The 15,320-nt window shown below is 42.2% G+C and overlaps 1 protein-coding gene across 20 annotated transcripts in view; it reads left to right on the top strand.

The window, feature by feature from the left end:
* Positions 1-6,570: 6,570 nt before the first annotated feature.
* LRCH1 (leucine rich repeats and calponin homology domain containing 1) overlaps positions 6,571-15,320 on the top strand; it is a 228,107-nt gene continuing 219,357 nt past the window's right edge. For all 20 annotated transcript variants that reach the window (XR_012158939.1, XR_012158919.1, XR_012158920.1 and 17 more), the window contains exon 1: positions 6,571-6,982. Coding sequence is in view for 13 of the 20 variants with exons in the window: in XM_073344300.1 (XP_073200401.1) it covers positions 6,739-6,982 (244 nt within the window). In the remaining 7 variants the exon portion in view is untranslated. The remainder of the gene's footprint in view (positions 6,983-15,320) is intronic.

Here is a 15,320-nt window from a genome sequence, read left to right as displayed (position 1 = left end):
AATTTTGTTAGAAAATCTTACACAAACCCAGAATTTAAAACTGCTTACCCCAGAGGAAAACCACTTATATGCACTTGTGTGGAATTGTTGTCCATATAAAGCCAAATTGTCCAAACAGTAGGGACAAAAACATCCCCAAACCAGCAATGCTTCAACCAAAATCTATTTGAATATGGAAGTACAGACTAGCCATATAAATGCTAACACCACTAGCTTGAGTCCAAACACAAACACTGCAGGTGTTATGCTACCACTTTAATAATCCCTGATGGGAGGGAGGACTGTAGCCTCACTAATTATGTTATGGTTGAGACATAGAGGGATAATGAGAAGTTCATAAAGAGTGCCTGGGTCAATGGGATTATGTGTACTGGATGGATAGATTCTGCCTCAGACATTACCTTTGTTAAAAAGGAATTAGTCTGGGAGGAGAATTATTTGCCAGATCAAAGCATGAGCCTGGTGGCACTTTCTGAGCATACAGTAAAGGTGCTCTTAGCAAAAATCCACTTAGAGTGGGAAGATTTTAGGGGTGATATGACAGTTGGAGTTAGGGAACACCTCCCTGCAGATGTTTTGATCAGAAGTGATATTGTAGTTGCGACTAGCAATGTCAATGTCATAACCAGGTCACAAAGGGAATATGGCTCTGATATGGATACTGTAACTTGTGATAGTGAGGGAATCTGTGAACAGACAAAGGATATCTCTCGGCTGGTGCCAGTTGAGACTGTGGCTGAAGTGGCTCTGAATTTAGGTGAAATTCAGAAGAAGTTTTATTAGGGCCCAACAAGAGGGTGTTTCATTAGAAAGGGCCAGAATTGATGCCCAAAACCTCACCTCAGTGGACGAAGGAACAGGCAGATTTGTCATGCAAGATGGCTTGCTGTACAGAGAACCTCCTACTGGGAAAAAGCAGCCTCATGGTAAGATCTGCAAGCAGCTTGTGGTGCCTGAGGAATATAGAAGTGTTTTGTTAAAGTTGGCTCATGATGGTCGCTCTGCAGGACATCTGGGCATAGAAAAAACTTGTGACAGGTTGAAGCAAAATTTCTATTGGCCTTACCTGTTTTGAAACAGTGAGGGAGTATTGCAGAATCTGTGATTTGTTTCAGAAGCACCAGGGCTTTAAGGGTCCTAAGAATGACTCTACAGCCATTACGCATTACTGGGAGGTATTTGCCAGAATATCTGTGGCTATTGTGGGACCATTCCCTAAGCCTTCCAGGAATAGAAAGAAGTATATTCTGGTGTTGATGGATTTTGCCATCAGATACCCTGAAGCTGTAGCTTTGCCTAACGTTGAGTGGCTACAGCTATGATTACTATTTTAACATAAAGAAAAGGAGTACTTGTGGCACCTTAGAGACTAACCAATTTATTTGAGCATAAGCTTTCGTGAGCTACAGCTCACTTCATCGGATGCATACTGTGGAAAATACAGAAGATGTTTTTATACACACAAACCATGAAAAAATGGGTGTTTATCACTACAAAAGGTTTTCTCTCTCCCACCCTACTCTCCTGCTGGTAATAGTTTATCTAAAGTGATCACTCTCCTTACAATGTGTATGATAATCAAGGTGGGCCATTTCCAGCACAAATCCAGGTTTTCTCCCCCACCTCCCCCAAAAAAACCCAAACCCACTCTCCTGTTGGTAATAGCTTATCTAAAGATCCTTATCCTTGGAGAGTGATCACTTTAGATAAGCTATTACCAGCAGGAGAATAGGGTGGGGGGAGAGAAAACCTTTTGTAGTGATAAACACCCATTTTTTCATGGTTTGTGTGTATAAAAACATCTTCTGTATTTTCCACAGTATGCATCCGATGAAGTGAGCTGTAGCTCACGAAAGCTTATGCTCAAATAAATTGGTTAGTCTCTAAGGTGCCACAAGTACTCTTTTTCTTTTTGCGAATACAGACTAACACAGCTGTTACTCTGAAACCTATTTTAACATAGTGGGTTTTCCCAAGGAAATTTGTTAGACTGTGGTGCCAATTTTATGTTGATTGTATTTAAGCAGCTATGGGAGATGTGTGGAGTAAAGTGCCTAAAAGCTGTCCCTTACCAGCCAGAGACCCATGGTTTGATAAAAAGGTTTAATGGAACATTGAAGGCTATGCTAAAAATGTATGTCGACAGGTGCCAGAATGACTGGGAGGTCTGGGTGTCATATTTGTGTGCATATAGAAGTGTACCCCAAGAATCTACAGGATTTGCTCCCTTTGAGCTACTTTATTGGAGGCAGGTCAGTGAACCCCTATATCTGATTCATGACTGAGGTGACAGAAGAGCCAGTGATATCTGTCACAATGCAAAGAAAGCTTGCAAGACATGATGGATCTGGTTCTGCAGAATCTTGAGAGAAGTCAGGAAGCTCGGAAGGCTTTGTCTATTAGTCATACTGAGGAAAGAGCATTTGAAATTGGAGATGTGGTGCTTACACTAGATCCTGTGAGAAGGAATAAGATGCAAGATATTTGGAATGGACTTTATGAGGTAGTGGAGAGAATTAATGAAGTTACATGTAATGTGAAGAGGATATGCAAATAACGCATACTAATAGGTTGAAGGCTTACCAGAAGAGGGAGATAGCTGTAAACATGATTTGCTGTGCTGAGGAAGAGACTTAGTCTATGCCTTTTGTTGATATGGTTGCAGAGAGGAATCGCAGCTGGAAACCACTGAAATGGGAGAGGGTTTAACTCCAGCCCAAAAGAATGAGATATTAACTTCATGGAGGCACCACAGGCAAATATTCTCAAACCAGCCAGAACACAATGACATACTAATGCACTCCATTCAAACCACAGGTCCCCGCCAAGCTCCTAGCAGAGCATACAGAGCTAAGGGAGAAATGCAAAAGCAGATTCAAGAGGAGGAAAAGGAAGAACGCATGTTATCCATGGGAACAGTTACTAGATCTAAAAGCCCATGGACACCCCTTATTGTTATGGTACTCAAAAAGGACAAAATCATGAGGTTTTGCATGGATTATAGGCAGCTGAATGCTATCACACAACCTGACCCTTACCCCATGCCCAGAATAGAAGATTTGCTAGATACACTGGGTTTGTGTGTGTGTAGTGAAGTTCATAAGCACACTGGATTTAACTTAAAAAGAAAAGGAGTAGCCATCACCTTCAGCCCCCAGCTATTAAACCCTCTCCAACGCATCATCAAGGATGTACAACCTATCCTGAAGGACGACCCATCACTCTCACAAATCTTGGGAGACAGGCCAGTCCTTGCCTACAGACAGCTCCCCAACCTGAAGCAAATACTCACCAGCAACCACACACCACACAACAAAAACACTAACCCAGGAACCTATCCTTGCAACAAAGCACATTGCCAACTCTGTCCACATATCTATTCAAAGGACATCATCATAGGACCTAATCACATTAGCCACGCCATCAGGGGCTCGTTCACCTGCACGTCTACCAATGTAATATATGCCATGATCTGCCAGCAATGCCCCTCTGCCATGTACATTGGCCAAACCGGACAGTCTCTACGCAAAAAAATAAATGGACACAAATCAGACTTCAAGAATTATAACATTCAAAAACCAGTCGGAGAACACTTCAACCTCCCTGGACACTCAATTACAGACCTAAAAATCGCAATCCTTCAAAAAAACTTCAAAAACAGACTCCAACAAGAAACTGCTGAATTGGAATTAATTTGCAAATTGGATACAATTAACTTAGGCTTGAATAGAGACTGGGAGTGGATGTGTCATTACACAAAGTAAAACTATTTCCCCATGTTTATTTCTCCCACCCCCCACTGCTCCTCGGACGTTCCTGTCAACTGCTGGAAATGGCCCACCTTGATTATCACTACAAAAGGTTTTCTCCCCCCCCCCCCCGCTCTCCTGCTGGTAATAGCTTATCTTAAGTGATCACTCTCCTTACAGTGTGTATGATAACACCCATTCTTTCATGTTCTGTGTGTATATAAATCTCCTCACTGTATTTTCCACTGAATGCATCCGATGAAGTGAGCTGTAGCTCACGAAAGCTTATGCTCAAATAAATTGGTTAGTCTCTAAGGTGCCTCTAGTACGCCTTTTCTTTTTGCAAATACAGACTAACATGGCTGCTACTCTGAAACCTGGATTTAACTTGAGGGTACTGGGAGTTTCCCTTTGATACTGACTGCCAAGAAAAATCTGTTTTCATAGTGGAGTCTGGCCTGTATGAATTCAAAGTCTTACTGTTTGAATAGCAAAATTCAGGAGCCACATTCATGGGGCTTATAAATGAAGTCCTACGGGGTTTGGAATCTTTTGCCAGGGCGAACATAGATGATCTAGCTATCTTCAGCAGTTTTTGGCAAGACCACATAAACCATGTGGGAATTATGTTGCAAAGGCTTTGAGAGGCTAACCTTAACTTTTAAGGTTTCTAAATGTAAGATGGGAGTCTCAGAGGTGTCATACTTGGGACACAGGGTGGGCAACGTGTTGGTTAGCCCTGAACCCTCAAAAGTAGAAACTTTAAAAAGCTGGCCTGTCTCTAAAACAACAAAACAAGTCCAATCCTTTATTGGCCTAGCCAACTACTATAGGAGATTTGTAAAGAGGTTTAGCAACATTGTTGCTCCAATTAACAGACTTTACTAAGAAGGGAAGGTTAGAAAAGGTGATATGGACAAAGGCGTGTGAAAATGGCTTTTAGAGCATTAAAGAGGCCTTATCTAAACAACTTGTCCTAACCAGCCCTGATTTTGAGGAACCATTTCTGCTGTACACAGATGCCAGTTCAACTTTTAGGCTTTATTCCTTCTTCCACATACACAATCCTCTCTCATCAAGCACTTCCTAAAAATAGTGTTCTCAAAGTTCCTCAGTGCTCCCTTTTGAGAAGCTATCTAGTGTACATAGCATCCCTCTCCATGCTGCTGCTGCCTTTTTAAACAGCTGCTGCTGTTACCCCAGTCCCCTGCAATGATGATCGTATAAACGTCTACATTTTTAAAAGATTAAGTGTAGTCACTTGAATGAAAAGTGTTATCAATGAGAACCACACTGATTATCACTGCCATGCTTTTTCATGCTTAGGTTTTATTAACTAACAAACTTGGTATTTATATTTTTGTAACTATTACTTACTGAAGCAAACCTAAATCTTCCTTATTTTGGAGGAATGGACTGCTATTCTTTCCTTGTGGAGTCATTCTCTACCTATGGCACATAATAGTGTAGTCTTCTGTGGGCTGTAACGCTTTGGCCTAATTTTGATTGTTAGGATTAGTGTGCAGATACTGGGTGGTGCTGGTCTGACGCAGGAGGTGGTCCCGCCTGGTCTTAGACTGCCAGGAGGCCAGACTAGATGATCTGGTGGTCTCAGCTTCTGGCTTTAAACTGTTTTGATTCTGGGCACGTCTACGCTACAGCACCTACAATGGCATACTTACAGTGCTGCAGTGGTGCTGCTGGGGCATAGATATTTCTTACATTTCCAGAAGGCTTCCCCGCATTGAAGTAAGTAATCTGTGAGAGGCAGTGGACAATTCTGCCAGCCAACTGTTTGCAGGGGTTGATTAAGTTGACTTAGCTATGTTGCATAGGGCATGAAATTTTTCACATTCTTGAGTGATGTAGCTAGGTTGATCCAATTTTTTGGTGCGCATTGGGCCTCTATTACTCCACTTCCACGACAGGCGTAGCACTTAGGGCAATGTAGTTAGAGCGACAGTGTCAATGTAGACATGGCGTTGCTTACATTGACTTGCTGCCTTTCCCACAATGCCCTCCATTGACTGCTAAATCAGTGCAAGTGCTGGCACAAGGAGTGTAGCGTGGACAGGCAAAAGCGAGTCAATTACTGCACAGTGACATAACTTAGATAAACCTAATTTTGTAGTGTAGATTTGCCCTTAGAGATGTTCAAGTTTCTTCCCCGGCTGAGCAGGATGTTTGCTGTGCTTTAGTGAAACACACTAAATCAGGGTGAGTCAATAGGCAGACTGTAGGCCAAATCTGGACCATCAGATGCTTCTGAATGAGTGAGAGCTCTTTCTACTTACTTACAATTATTATTGTTTTTGTATTATTTTCTCTGGAGCCCGGACCTCGACAATACCTTGACCAAGAAATTTGGACCTTGACAAAAAAATAAGTGATCACCCCTGCCCGCAAATCTCCTTTGTTCAGAGTGACCCTCCCAGTGCTAGGCACAACTCCTGTACGGCCTGTCAGGCACAGGGCAGAGGGGTGGCAGGTGGCCTGACGGTTTCGGTGGGTGGGTAGCCACAGGGCTGAACGCTTGCACAGGGGTGCAGAGAAGCCGCTTTGGAGGCAGCTCCCCGCCCGGGCTGCGCTGAACACCGGCGCTCAGACGAGTCACAGGAGCGGGTTTCCATGTAACGCGGGGCTTAATGAGGGGGCGCTTCCTGAGGCGGGCAGGACGCCACGGGGGAGGTCGGCAGGCTGGCCGCGCTGCGGGCTCTCGGAGCAGGCTCGCCGGGCTGCGGCCGGCAGGTGGCGCTGGGCCGCCGCGGTGCTGCCTGAGCCGGGCCCGGAGGCGGGGGCAGCCGGCGGGACATGCGCGCTGGGCCGGCGCCGCCTGGCAAGCGGAGAAGGAGCCCTCGTCCCGGCCGCTGCCTCCGCGCCGTGCTGCGCCCTGCCGGCCCCCTGCCGCCCCGGCAGCACCGCGGGCCGGTCCCGGTCCCGGTCCCCAGCGGCCCCCGCGCGCCCAGCGAGCCGCGGCCAGGCCGGGAAGATGGCGACGCTGGGAGGCGAGTCTCCGGCTTTCCCCGCTGGCCTGGCGGCGGCCGGGGCGCTGCACCCCCAGCACCTCGGCGGGGGCGGCGGCTCGCTCGGCTACAACCTGCCGCTGAGCCGCGCGCTGGAGCGGGCGCTGGAGGAGGCGGCGCACTCCGGGGGGCTCAGCCTGAGCGCCAGGAAGCTGAAGGAGTTCCCGCGGGGCGCGCCCGGCCACGACCTCTCCGACACCGTGCGGGCAGGTGAGCCGGGGGCGGGCATCCCCCCAGGCACCCCCCGCGTGTACCCCCCACTCCGCCCGGGGGCGGGCACCCCTCACTTCCCCCCCCCCGGGGACGGGCACCCCTCACTCCTCCTTCTCCCGGCGTGTACCCCCCACTCCGCCTGGGGACGGGCACCCCTCACTCCCCCCCCCCGGGGACGGGCACCCCCCCCATGTGCCACCTGCATTCCTCATACCTACTGAGGTCTCCCCCCATGCACCCTTCTAGGACAGGTACCTTCTGCATGCCCCCCCTGGGGACAGCTGCAACCCACTCTGTGCATGTACCCACCCCTACATGCACCTCCAGTCCCTTGACAGCCATCCACCCAGGGGGCAGGCCCCCCCACGCCATGCACTACCCCAGAGGGTAGTCATACATCCACAACCCACACGGGGGCTTATACCCATTTCCTCCACATAGCCTCTATGCAAACCAGTAATTCATCTCTTAGTATGGGGATATATTCCACAAACCCTTCATATCCCTGCCCCCCCATACATTTGGGCTACCTATTCACACTCTTGCATATGCCCAGTGAAGTTGGTTGTGTAGTGGTGCTGCAGCTGGTGGGGAGTGGGTGACTACCCACCCACATAGACTCCTGCTGCTGGGGGACGTAAATACAGGTTGAACCTCTCTAGTCCAGCACCCTTGCGACCTGACTGGTGCTGAACCAGGGAATTTTCTGAACTATGGGAGATCAATGTAGGGTGTGGGCAGGTCTCCATAGGCACAGGAAGTAGGGTGCCAGTGGGTCTCCATTGGCACGGGTCTCCATAGGCAGCACCCCCAGGCTTTGCACCCAGCATGGCTCCCCACCCGAGGGCTTTGATGCCTGCCCGGGGTCCCAGCCACCGGCCCCAGGTCTTCCCCCTCCCACCCGGAGCTTACATGCTGTGAATCAGGTGTTCGTGGTGCTCCAGAAGGGCTGGGATGGAGGAGGAGGAGTTGGTAAGTACAGGGCCGCTGGTGTGTGAGAAGGAGGGAGCTTGGCGACCGTGAATGCTCCGCACCCAGTCATTTTTCCCCGTGGGTGCTCCAGCCCTGGAGCACCCACTGAGTCGGTACCTATGCCGGACCACAGATGTTGCCAGACCAGGGAGTGCTGGTTTAGAGCGGATCAGTCTGTACCTACACACGTTTGGGGTTATGTACATCACCTGCATACTTACCCACTCATACACACAAGGACACATACACCTGTACCTCTTGAAGCCCACATAACCACCCAGTATTGTATCCACACGTTGGGATCACATACACTTCTACCTCTCCTGCAGAGAACAGGCACTATAATATTTTTCATGAAGAAGGAGTATGTACCTTTTTTAGACCCAGACCAGGTTTCACCTTTAATAGTTCCTTAGCTTTGTCTGTGGTGGCTGCTGCTGGTGACTGGTTCTCAGAATGATTAGTTTCAGTGCTTCAAGCGAGTTGTACCTATGGAGTAGATGAAATATATAAAAGGAAATTTATACATATATTAATTATCATGCTGGATCAGACCAATGGTCCATCCACTCTAGTATTTTGTCATTGACAGTAGAAGATGCAAGAAACCCTGTAGCGGATAACCTGTTTGTAGAGGAGTTAGTGTTCAGCTGTCCTTTGAAGCATTGGGGTTTACATCCTTCCCGTTCACAGCATAAAACAAAACCCAACCCTCATTTTTTTTCAAATATATCTAGCCTTGTAAATTTCTGATCTTTATTTAAATCCTATTAAGCTATTGATCTTTGGGTAGCAATGAGTTAATTAGGTATTGTGAAATCACTTGTGTATTGACCACACATACTTGTAATATTTGTATATGTATCGTGTGTGTGCATGAATGCACAAATGTTTACATGCGATGTATACAGCATTTAATGTACACTGTTATGGGTATTACATGCATATGTTCATGTTTGCCATAGGCTTACTCTTCCTAAAAAAAAATTATTTAGTTGAAGTTTGTAAAAAAAAAAAAAATAATTTTTTTTTTCATTTGAACATACTGGTTTGAAGCTTTTTATGTGCTGCAGTGTGGGTATGTACTCTTGTAACACTTTAACTAGGTAATGTGTTTGCAGAAAACACAACATGGAAGGGGATTTTCATCCTGGTTTTGCTTGATCTACATGGAGTCTGCAGAAGCAGTCTGTATCTTGATTTTGAAAAAGCAGAGTTTGCTCTTTATGATAAGTCTTTGTAACCTGATCCTTTTTTTGGGAGTTATGTATTTTAAAAAAATTAAAGTATCTGCATATCATCTTAACAGCATGTTGTAACCTGTTAAAGTGAACAGCCTGTTTTGTGAGTTATGTCATGGGTTGATATTTCTGGAGGGGCAGTCAGTTGTTTCACTATTTGCTTTACAAAAGCAGAACATATGAACAGTTGGAGGATATGTATGGCCAGGTCATCTAACTCTTACAGGACATTTTTGTGACAGTAATTTTTGTCTCACCCCTCCTTACATTTACATTATGTAAATACAATGCTCTTTTTGCAGCAGTTAAGTCGTACTTATTAAATTTTACTTTTACCTTTTGGCAGATAATCACTTTGACTTTCTTTCTGGAGTACTTCAACTTTGGTGCTCGTTTTAAACTTCATAGCACAGGGAGACAGGAACTTTAAGCTCAGAGATGTGAGTAATAGGGGACTTGCAAAGAAGTAAAACCTTGTCTGCACCCTGGCAGCATCTTCCTGGGGTCACAGATTTCTCAGTTGCACATTTCTTAACATAAGTTTTCAGCAAAATCTGAAACTGCAGGTACTTTATAATAAAAGATTCTCAAGGGTGGTTCCTGAACATGCTCCCCATGTTTTAGCCAGATATAACGAAATATAAGCTGCAAAGTGTGGCTAATGTAAATAGCCTAAAGCAAAATATTTCTTAAGTTCAAATTTGATCATGTATGTTTTTCTTCAGCAAAATGTAGGACTGTATAAAGAACTCAAATTGCTTCCTATATTTTTGGAAGCTTATGGCCAAGATAGAAAATACAAAATACAGATCATTTTTCATGACATCCTTTAGATGCAGTTTGGGCACAGAGTATTAGTAAAATTTATTCAAATGTTTTGGCTGAAAATGGTGCTGAAAAATGTCTTTGCAGAATGGAAGTATATAAACCATCTGTGTCACGTGCATGTATCTTTACTAAGTTTTTATTGTTTAATGTTAGTAAAGAAGTTATGCAAAGATTGAGGTTGCTTATGGTCAACTTTATTGTACTACGTTTCCTTAAGTAAATGAGGTTACTAGATGAAATATCATACATAAAGAGTAAAATACCCTCAAGTGTTTTCTTAAAGGTACATATTTTGGTTAAAAATCATATTTAAAGAAACTAATATCCTTATTTATGTAGTTAAACAACCCAGACTACTAGAACTGGAAAATTTTGGGTTTGTTTTTCCTTTTGTTTACTACTTGCTTTTCACTCAAATTGGATAATGAAAATAGACTAGTCATTTTCACTTCCTAACTATCCTTCACCAGTGCAATGTTTGGGTTATAAGCGTTTGGGGTAATGCTCAAATCAAAAACCCACTTCTCATTTTAAATCAAACATGAAAATTTAACTTTAAAGCAGTCTTGTGCAAAAAAACCCAAGTCTACTAGATAAAATGAACTTCTGAGGGCTAACTAGTTGGCAGTATTCCTTTAATACTCCTTTTTTAAAATGCTTGTAAATGCATGGATTTAATTTACAGGGTTTCTGACACCTGTGGCATCTAACAAAAAATCATAACCAGTATGAAGTATTCTAATTACGTAACATTTTTATATGAAGATTGGTCTTGAAGTTTATATATCTTTAAAAATGACTTAAAGTTGGTTTTTTATCACTCTAAACTTGTTTTAGTAGATAAAGTCCTATTGCAGAGAGCTCTTTAAAGCAATATTTCAAAGCTACCTTTACTCATTATGGGCATTACCTGCTCCTACTAAAGTCAATGTCAAAACTCCCAATAAAGTCAACTCTCACTGCAGTAGGACTAGACTCCAGGTATGAATGAGAATCTGGTATAAATGTGCAATATTAATATGAAGGACAGTAGAACTAAGGATACTAAATAGGATGTATTTTTGAAATGTCTAAAAGTGTTGTTCATTTGAAAACTATTAAAAAGGTCTAAACAATTTAAAAATTTTTAATACACTGTTATTCATTTGGGAATTTTTCTGCTTAAGAACTGAATGAGTCAGTAAACTGAATTTTCAAGTTCTTTATTGGATGTGAAGTATTAAGGGATGTCTATTACAAAAAGACTTAGGGCATAGCAAAGTCTTTTTTTATATAAAGTTTCTGGTTAGATTTTTCTAAACCACATCAGTGTGGCTGCATTGCACAAGCAGTTTCAAAAATAATAAATGCTATTCTTATCACTTGTATTACAGACTGGATTATGCAAAAGACAGTGGCACACTAATCATATACTTCTAGAGTGAGTGTGTAATTATATTCCACACAACCACTGGGAAAGCTAGAAGCATATTAGTTTATAAAAAGAAAAGTTACTTTAGATGTGCAACCATGGCTGTGTCTGTCAGTTACTGTAACCTCTTTTTGTGAGTCTTGACTATATTTCTGGAGACTGATCCAGCAAACCTTTTCTTGTGTAACTAATACCTATATGATCCCATTGATTTCAGTGTAAGGATTGCACACATGAATAGGATTACTTGTGTGAGTAAAGAAATGCAGGACGTGGGACTTGCTTTTTTAAATTGGTTAACAAAACCATTTAAAAAAGGTACAAAACTATTTAAACATAGTTACTTGGCTAATTTGGAACAGGTGGAAACATGATTTTTTTTTAAGTTGCTTAAAATTCTCTGTAAATCAGCAGGTCTCAATACCATGTTTTTAAAATGGTTATTCCTGTGCAATGCTGCCCAGGCAAAACCATTAGTTTGAAACCATCTTCAAATAACTAAGTTACAAGTGGGAATGTATGTGACTTTGCTTTCCATATTCTCTTACGATGACTGGGGCTGCTCACACTCACCCTCTGCTCCCTAGGAGATCGATTTCAGGTGTTTTTTATTTAGCTTTTAATGAGCACTTTTGATTGAAATATGACATATAAAAGTTTGGCTCTGAGGATTCTTTCTACAGAATCTGAAAAATGTATTTTTGATGGTTTTTTATTATAAATTTTAAATACGTTAAGGCTTAACAAGTTCTACATTGCTTTTCATTTGAATTTAGTCCAAGATGGTGCTTGTTAAACCACAATAATTTGTAGTACTTTTTGTAACTCTTCTTAGAAGTTAGCTCCCCTCCTTAGATGAACTGACCATTTAATTTTTTTCTTATGTTGAAACTGGTTTCAGTTATTATCCATTAATTAAAAATGTTTGCCCACAAATTCAGATTTCCCACAGCTTCTTTTTATAAAAACTATACACATTTAATTATTTTAATTTATTCTGATTAATTTCCTCCAACCCTTTGCTATCCTAGTTGCTCTTCACAATGCTCTGTTTCTGGTAATTTTGCTAATTAGATCAGTAGATGTTCAGTCAACTCCATTTAAGATGGATATAGGTTGTTTCGGGGAGGAGTAAACAATCAGACAATCCAAATAAAAACTCATTTTCCCAAACCAGGTTTCTCTAAGATTTTTGTTGAATAAGTTATGGGGGGGGAAAAAAAAAGAGTATGACTATTTGACAGGTCCTATTTACTTCCTCTCTGACTTCCTTCCCTTTCCCAAATGCCCACTCTGCTCCATTCATCCAGAGAGAACATAATTATTGCCTTGAATGGACGCTGAATAAAATGAATAAATTGGGCTTTGCACAAAAAGCTTCATTCAACAAAATTACTGTAATTTAACCAAATTATAAGAGTATATGGCAAATTATAATCCACCACAAGATAATATTAAAAAAAAAACAAATTCTGTATAAAACCAAAATAAGAATGATTTGAGCAAGAGCATTCACATTTCAGGAATTAATCATAATACTGATAGCGCATCTGTGATTTTCTCTTGTGCCTAGATGTTTGACATTTAATCCTTTTACTGAAGGTTTCTTATGTTTATTTAAGGCCTTTTAACCTTGCTCAGAGTAGCTTTTATATAAATATTACTCTAAACTTATTGGAATAATGAGGGGAGGGAAGTTAATTTGAGAGAAATAAATTATTATTACAGAGCCATCAAAACCAAAGCTTAAGGGAAATACAGAAATGTATAAAAAAGTGGAAAAATCATATCAAGTAAATAAATGGAAGTCCAGTATTGTTTACCCAACTGTCAAAACAATATTGCTATTTTAGACTGAAATGTCTTGACATTATTTTTAGTCTAAACAGCCCTGTATCAACATCTTAAGGTTTCTTTTTTCTGAAGGGCTATCCTTTATAGAAGATCTTTCAGTATAAAGGAACCATTTGGAAGTAAAAAGGCTGCTAGTGATTAGTAATCACAGCCTAGCCCTTTCGAAGTCATTTTCCTTTTCGTTTGGGGCCCATAGTAGATGTCCTCCCTTCAGGTTTTGGGACCCCATAAATGTCAAGGCTAAACAAATCCTTTTTAAAAAGTACCTATTTGACCTTTTTGTTACTGAGCCTTGAATATTTTGTGGTACAAGCTGATGGCTAATGTTTAAAGCTTGTCACAGATTTTTTTTTCCTGTAAAACCTGTGCAAGTCCCTCTTACATTCTCCGACAGCTAGCCTTTGTGACCATGTTACTTCCTCTTTTGGGAAAGACTCCAGATCACTTTGTGGTCAATTTTTTTCCCATATGTAAAACGAGGACAATAATAGTTAATATCCTCACAGTGATGATGTGACTATTAATTAATCAGTGCTTATAGAGTGCTGTTAAGTGCTAAATATTAGAATGAGAGGAAGATGAGGAGATGGAGAGACAGTAGAACACAGGAAGGACCAAGTGTGAGAGAGTGAAATGAAAATTTGTGGAAGTGCAAGATACAGAATAAGAGGAAGAAAGGAAATGAGGCAACATAATGTGGGCCTGAACAGAGAGAATAGTTATGAGTATGAATGAAAACCAGCTTTTCAAAGAAAACAGCATTAGAGAGTAATGACAGAAAATTCATGAAGATGGATAGAATGGAAGATGAGAAAAGAGAATAAAGAATTGGAAGAAGTAAATAAGCAAGAAGAGACCTAAGTAAGTTTGACTAGTTGAATTTTATATTCTGAGAGAAATCTTACATCTCTAAATTAGAAGAAAGAGGGTGAGATTTTGAGCAGTTAAGTTATGTTAATATTGTTGGCTATTTAGGCTTAGGTAGTCCAACACTGGAGACAGAGAAAATAACACAAAATTAACAGGTGAATAATGCATTTATGTGCAGGCATGTCCACTTCTAATTTTAAAATGTTGACAAGTATACATTAAAGCCAGCACAAGAAGCTGGATTTCTCTTTCCACGCAGGAGAGAAAGCTGATGGTATTACTGATATTTGTAAAAATGCAAATTATTCTCTTCCCAAAACCCTAAGGCTGGTCTTGTATGTAGTAGCATGACCACATGAAAGGATGGAATGGCACAAGATGCTGATGCCACCTCTGTTCCTAACTGTACTCTCGCTGACCGCAGCCAGTTTTTTTGCTCACTTTTTGGGAGACTAGTCCCTGTGTCCACACCTTTGATTGTCCAATCCCCATTCCTGCCTCCTCAAAGGTCAGAGTTTAGGCTTCTTTTATAAATATCCATGTCAATAGGGTCATTGATGGGCTCAGAGGCCTAGTGGTTAGCATCCACTGAGTAATGGGGGCAGTGATGGGGGAGCCCAGGCCCTACGAGGATCAGCAGCATTTGGCCTCAGGGGAGAGAGGGTCCTCCAAGTTACCTTCCCTGGGCCATTTCCTACCACTGTTTTCCTTCGTCAGCTTCTGGTCCCAAATAAGTTAAAAGAAACCAAGCTATCAGCTCCAACAGGGCTCAGCATATAGACCTGTTCCCTCAGGAAGGCTTCTCCAGCGCCTTTGGCAGGAGCCTTCAGGGTAGGTCTGTCTTTCTTCCCTGCTAAGTTGGGTTGCTCCCTTTTCAACCCCTCCGGTTGGAGCAGCCTCTTCAGGGCTGGAAGGGCAGGGCTACCTGCACCCAATATGGTCTTCTAATCCTTTCTGGCCTAATGTGGGGTTTGTAAACTGCATTACAGTCCATTAGTACCAAATAAGCCAGTTAGCTCAAATAAAGAAAGTTTTTTGACATTGAAAACAAAATTTAAAAAAATCAGTACTTAAAAGCTAGGTTCAGTTAGCAGTATTGAAGTCTTGAGAGTAGAGTAGTTAGAATTTATTGAGTAGAGTTAAACATCTTACCTCTCAG

Source organism: Lepidochelys kempii, chromosome 1, assembly GCF_965140265.1.
Source record: "Lepidochelys kempii isolate rLepKem1 chromosome 1, rLepKem1.hap2, whole genome shotgun sequence".
In the NCBI taxonomy this organism is placed as follows: domain Eukaryota; kingdom Metazoa; phylum Chordata; order Testudines; family Cheloniidae; genus Lepidochelys; species Lepidochelys kempii.
The sequence above is the reverse complement of the archived record's forward strand: the minus strand, read 5'-3'. Positions and strand labels throughout refer to the sequence as shown.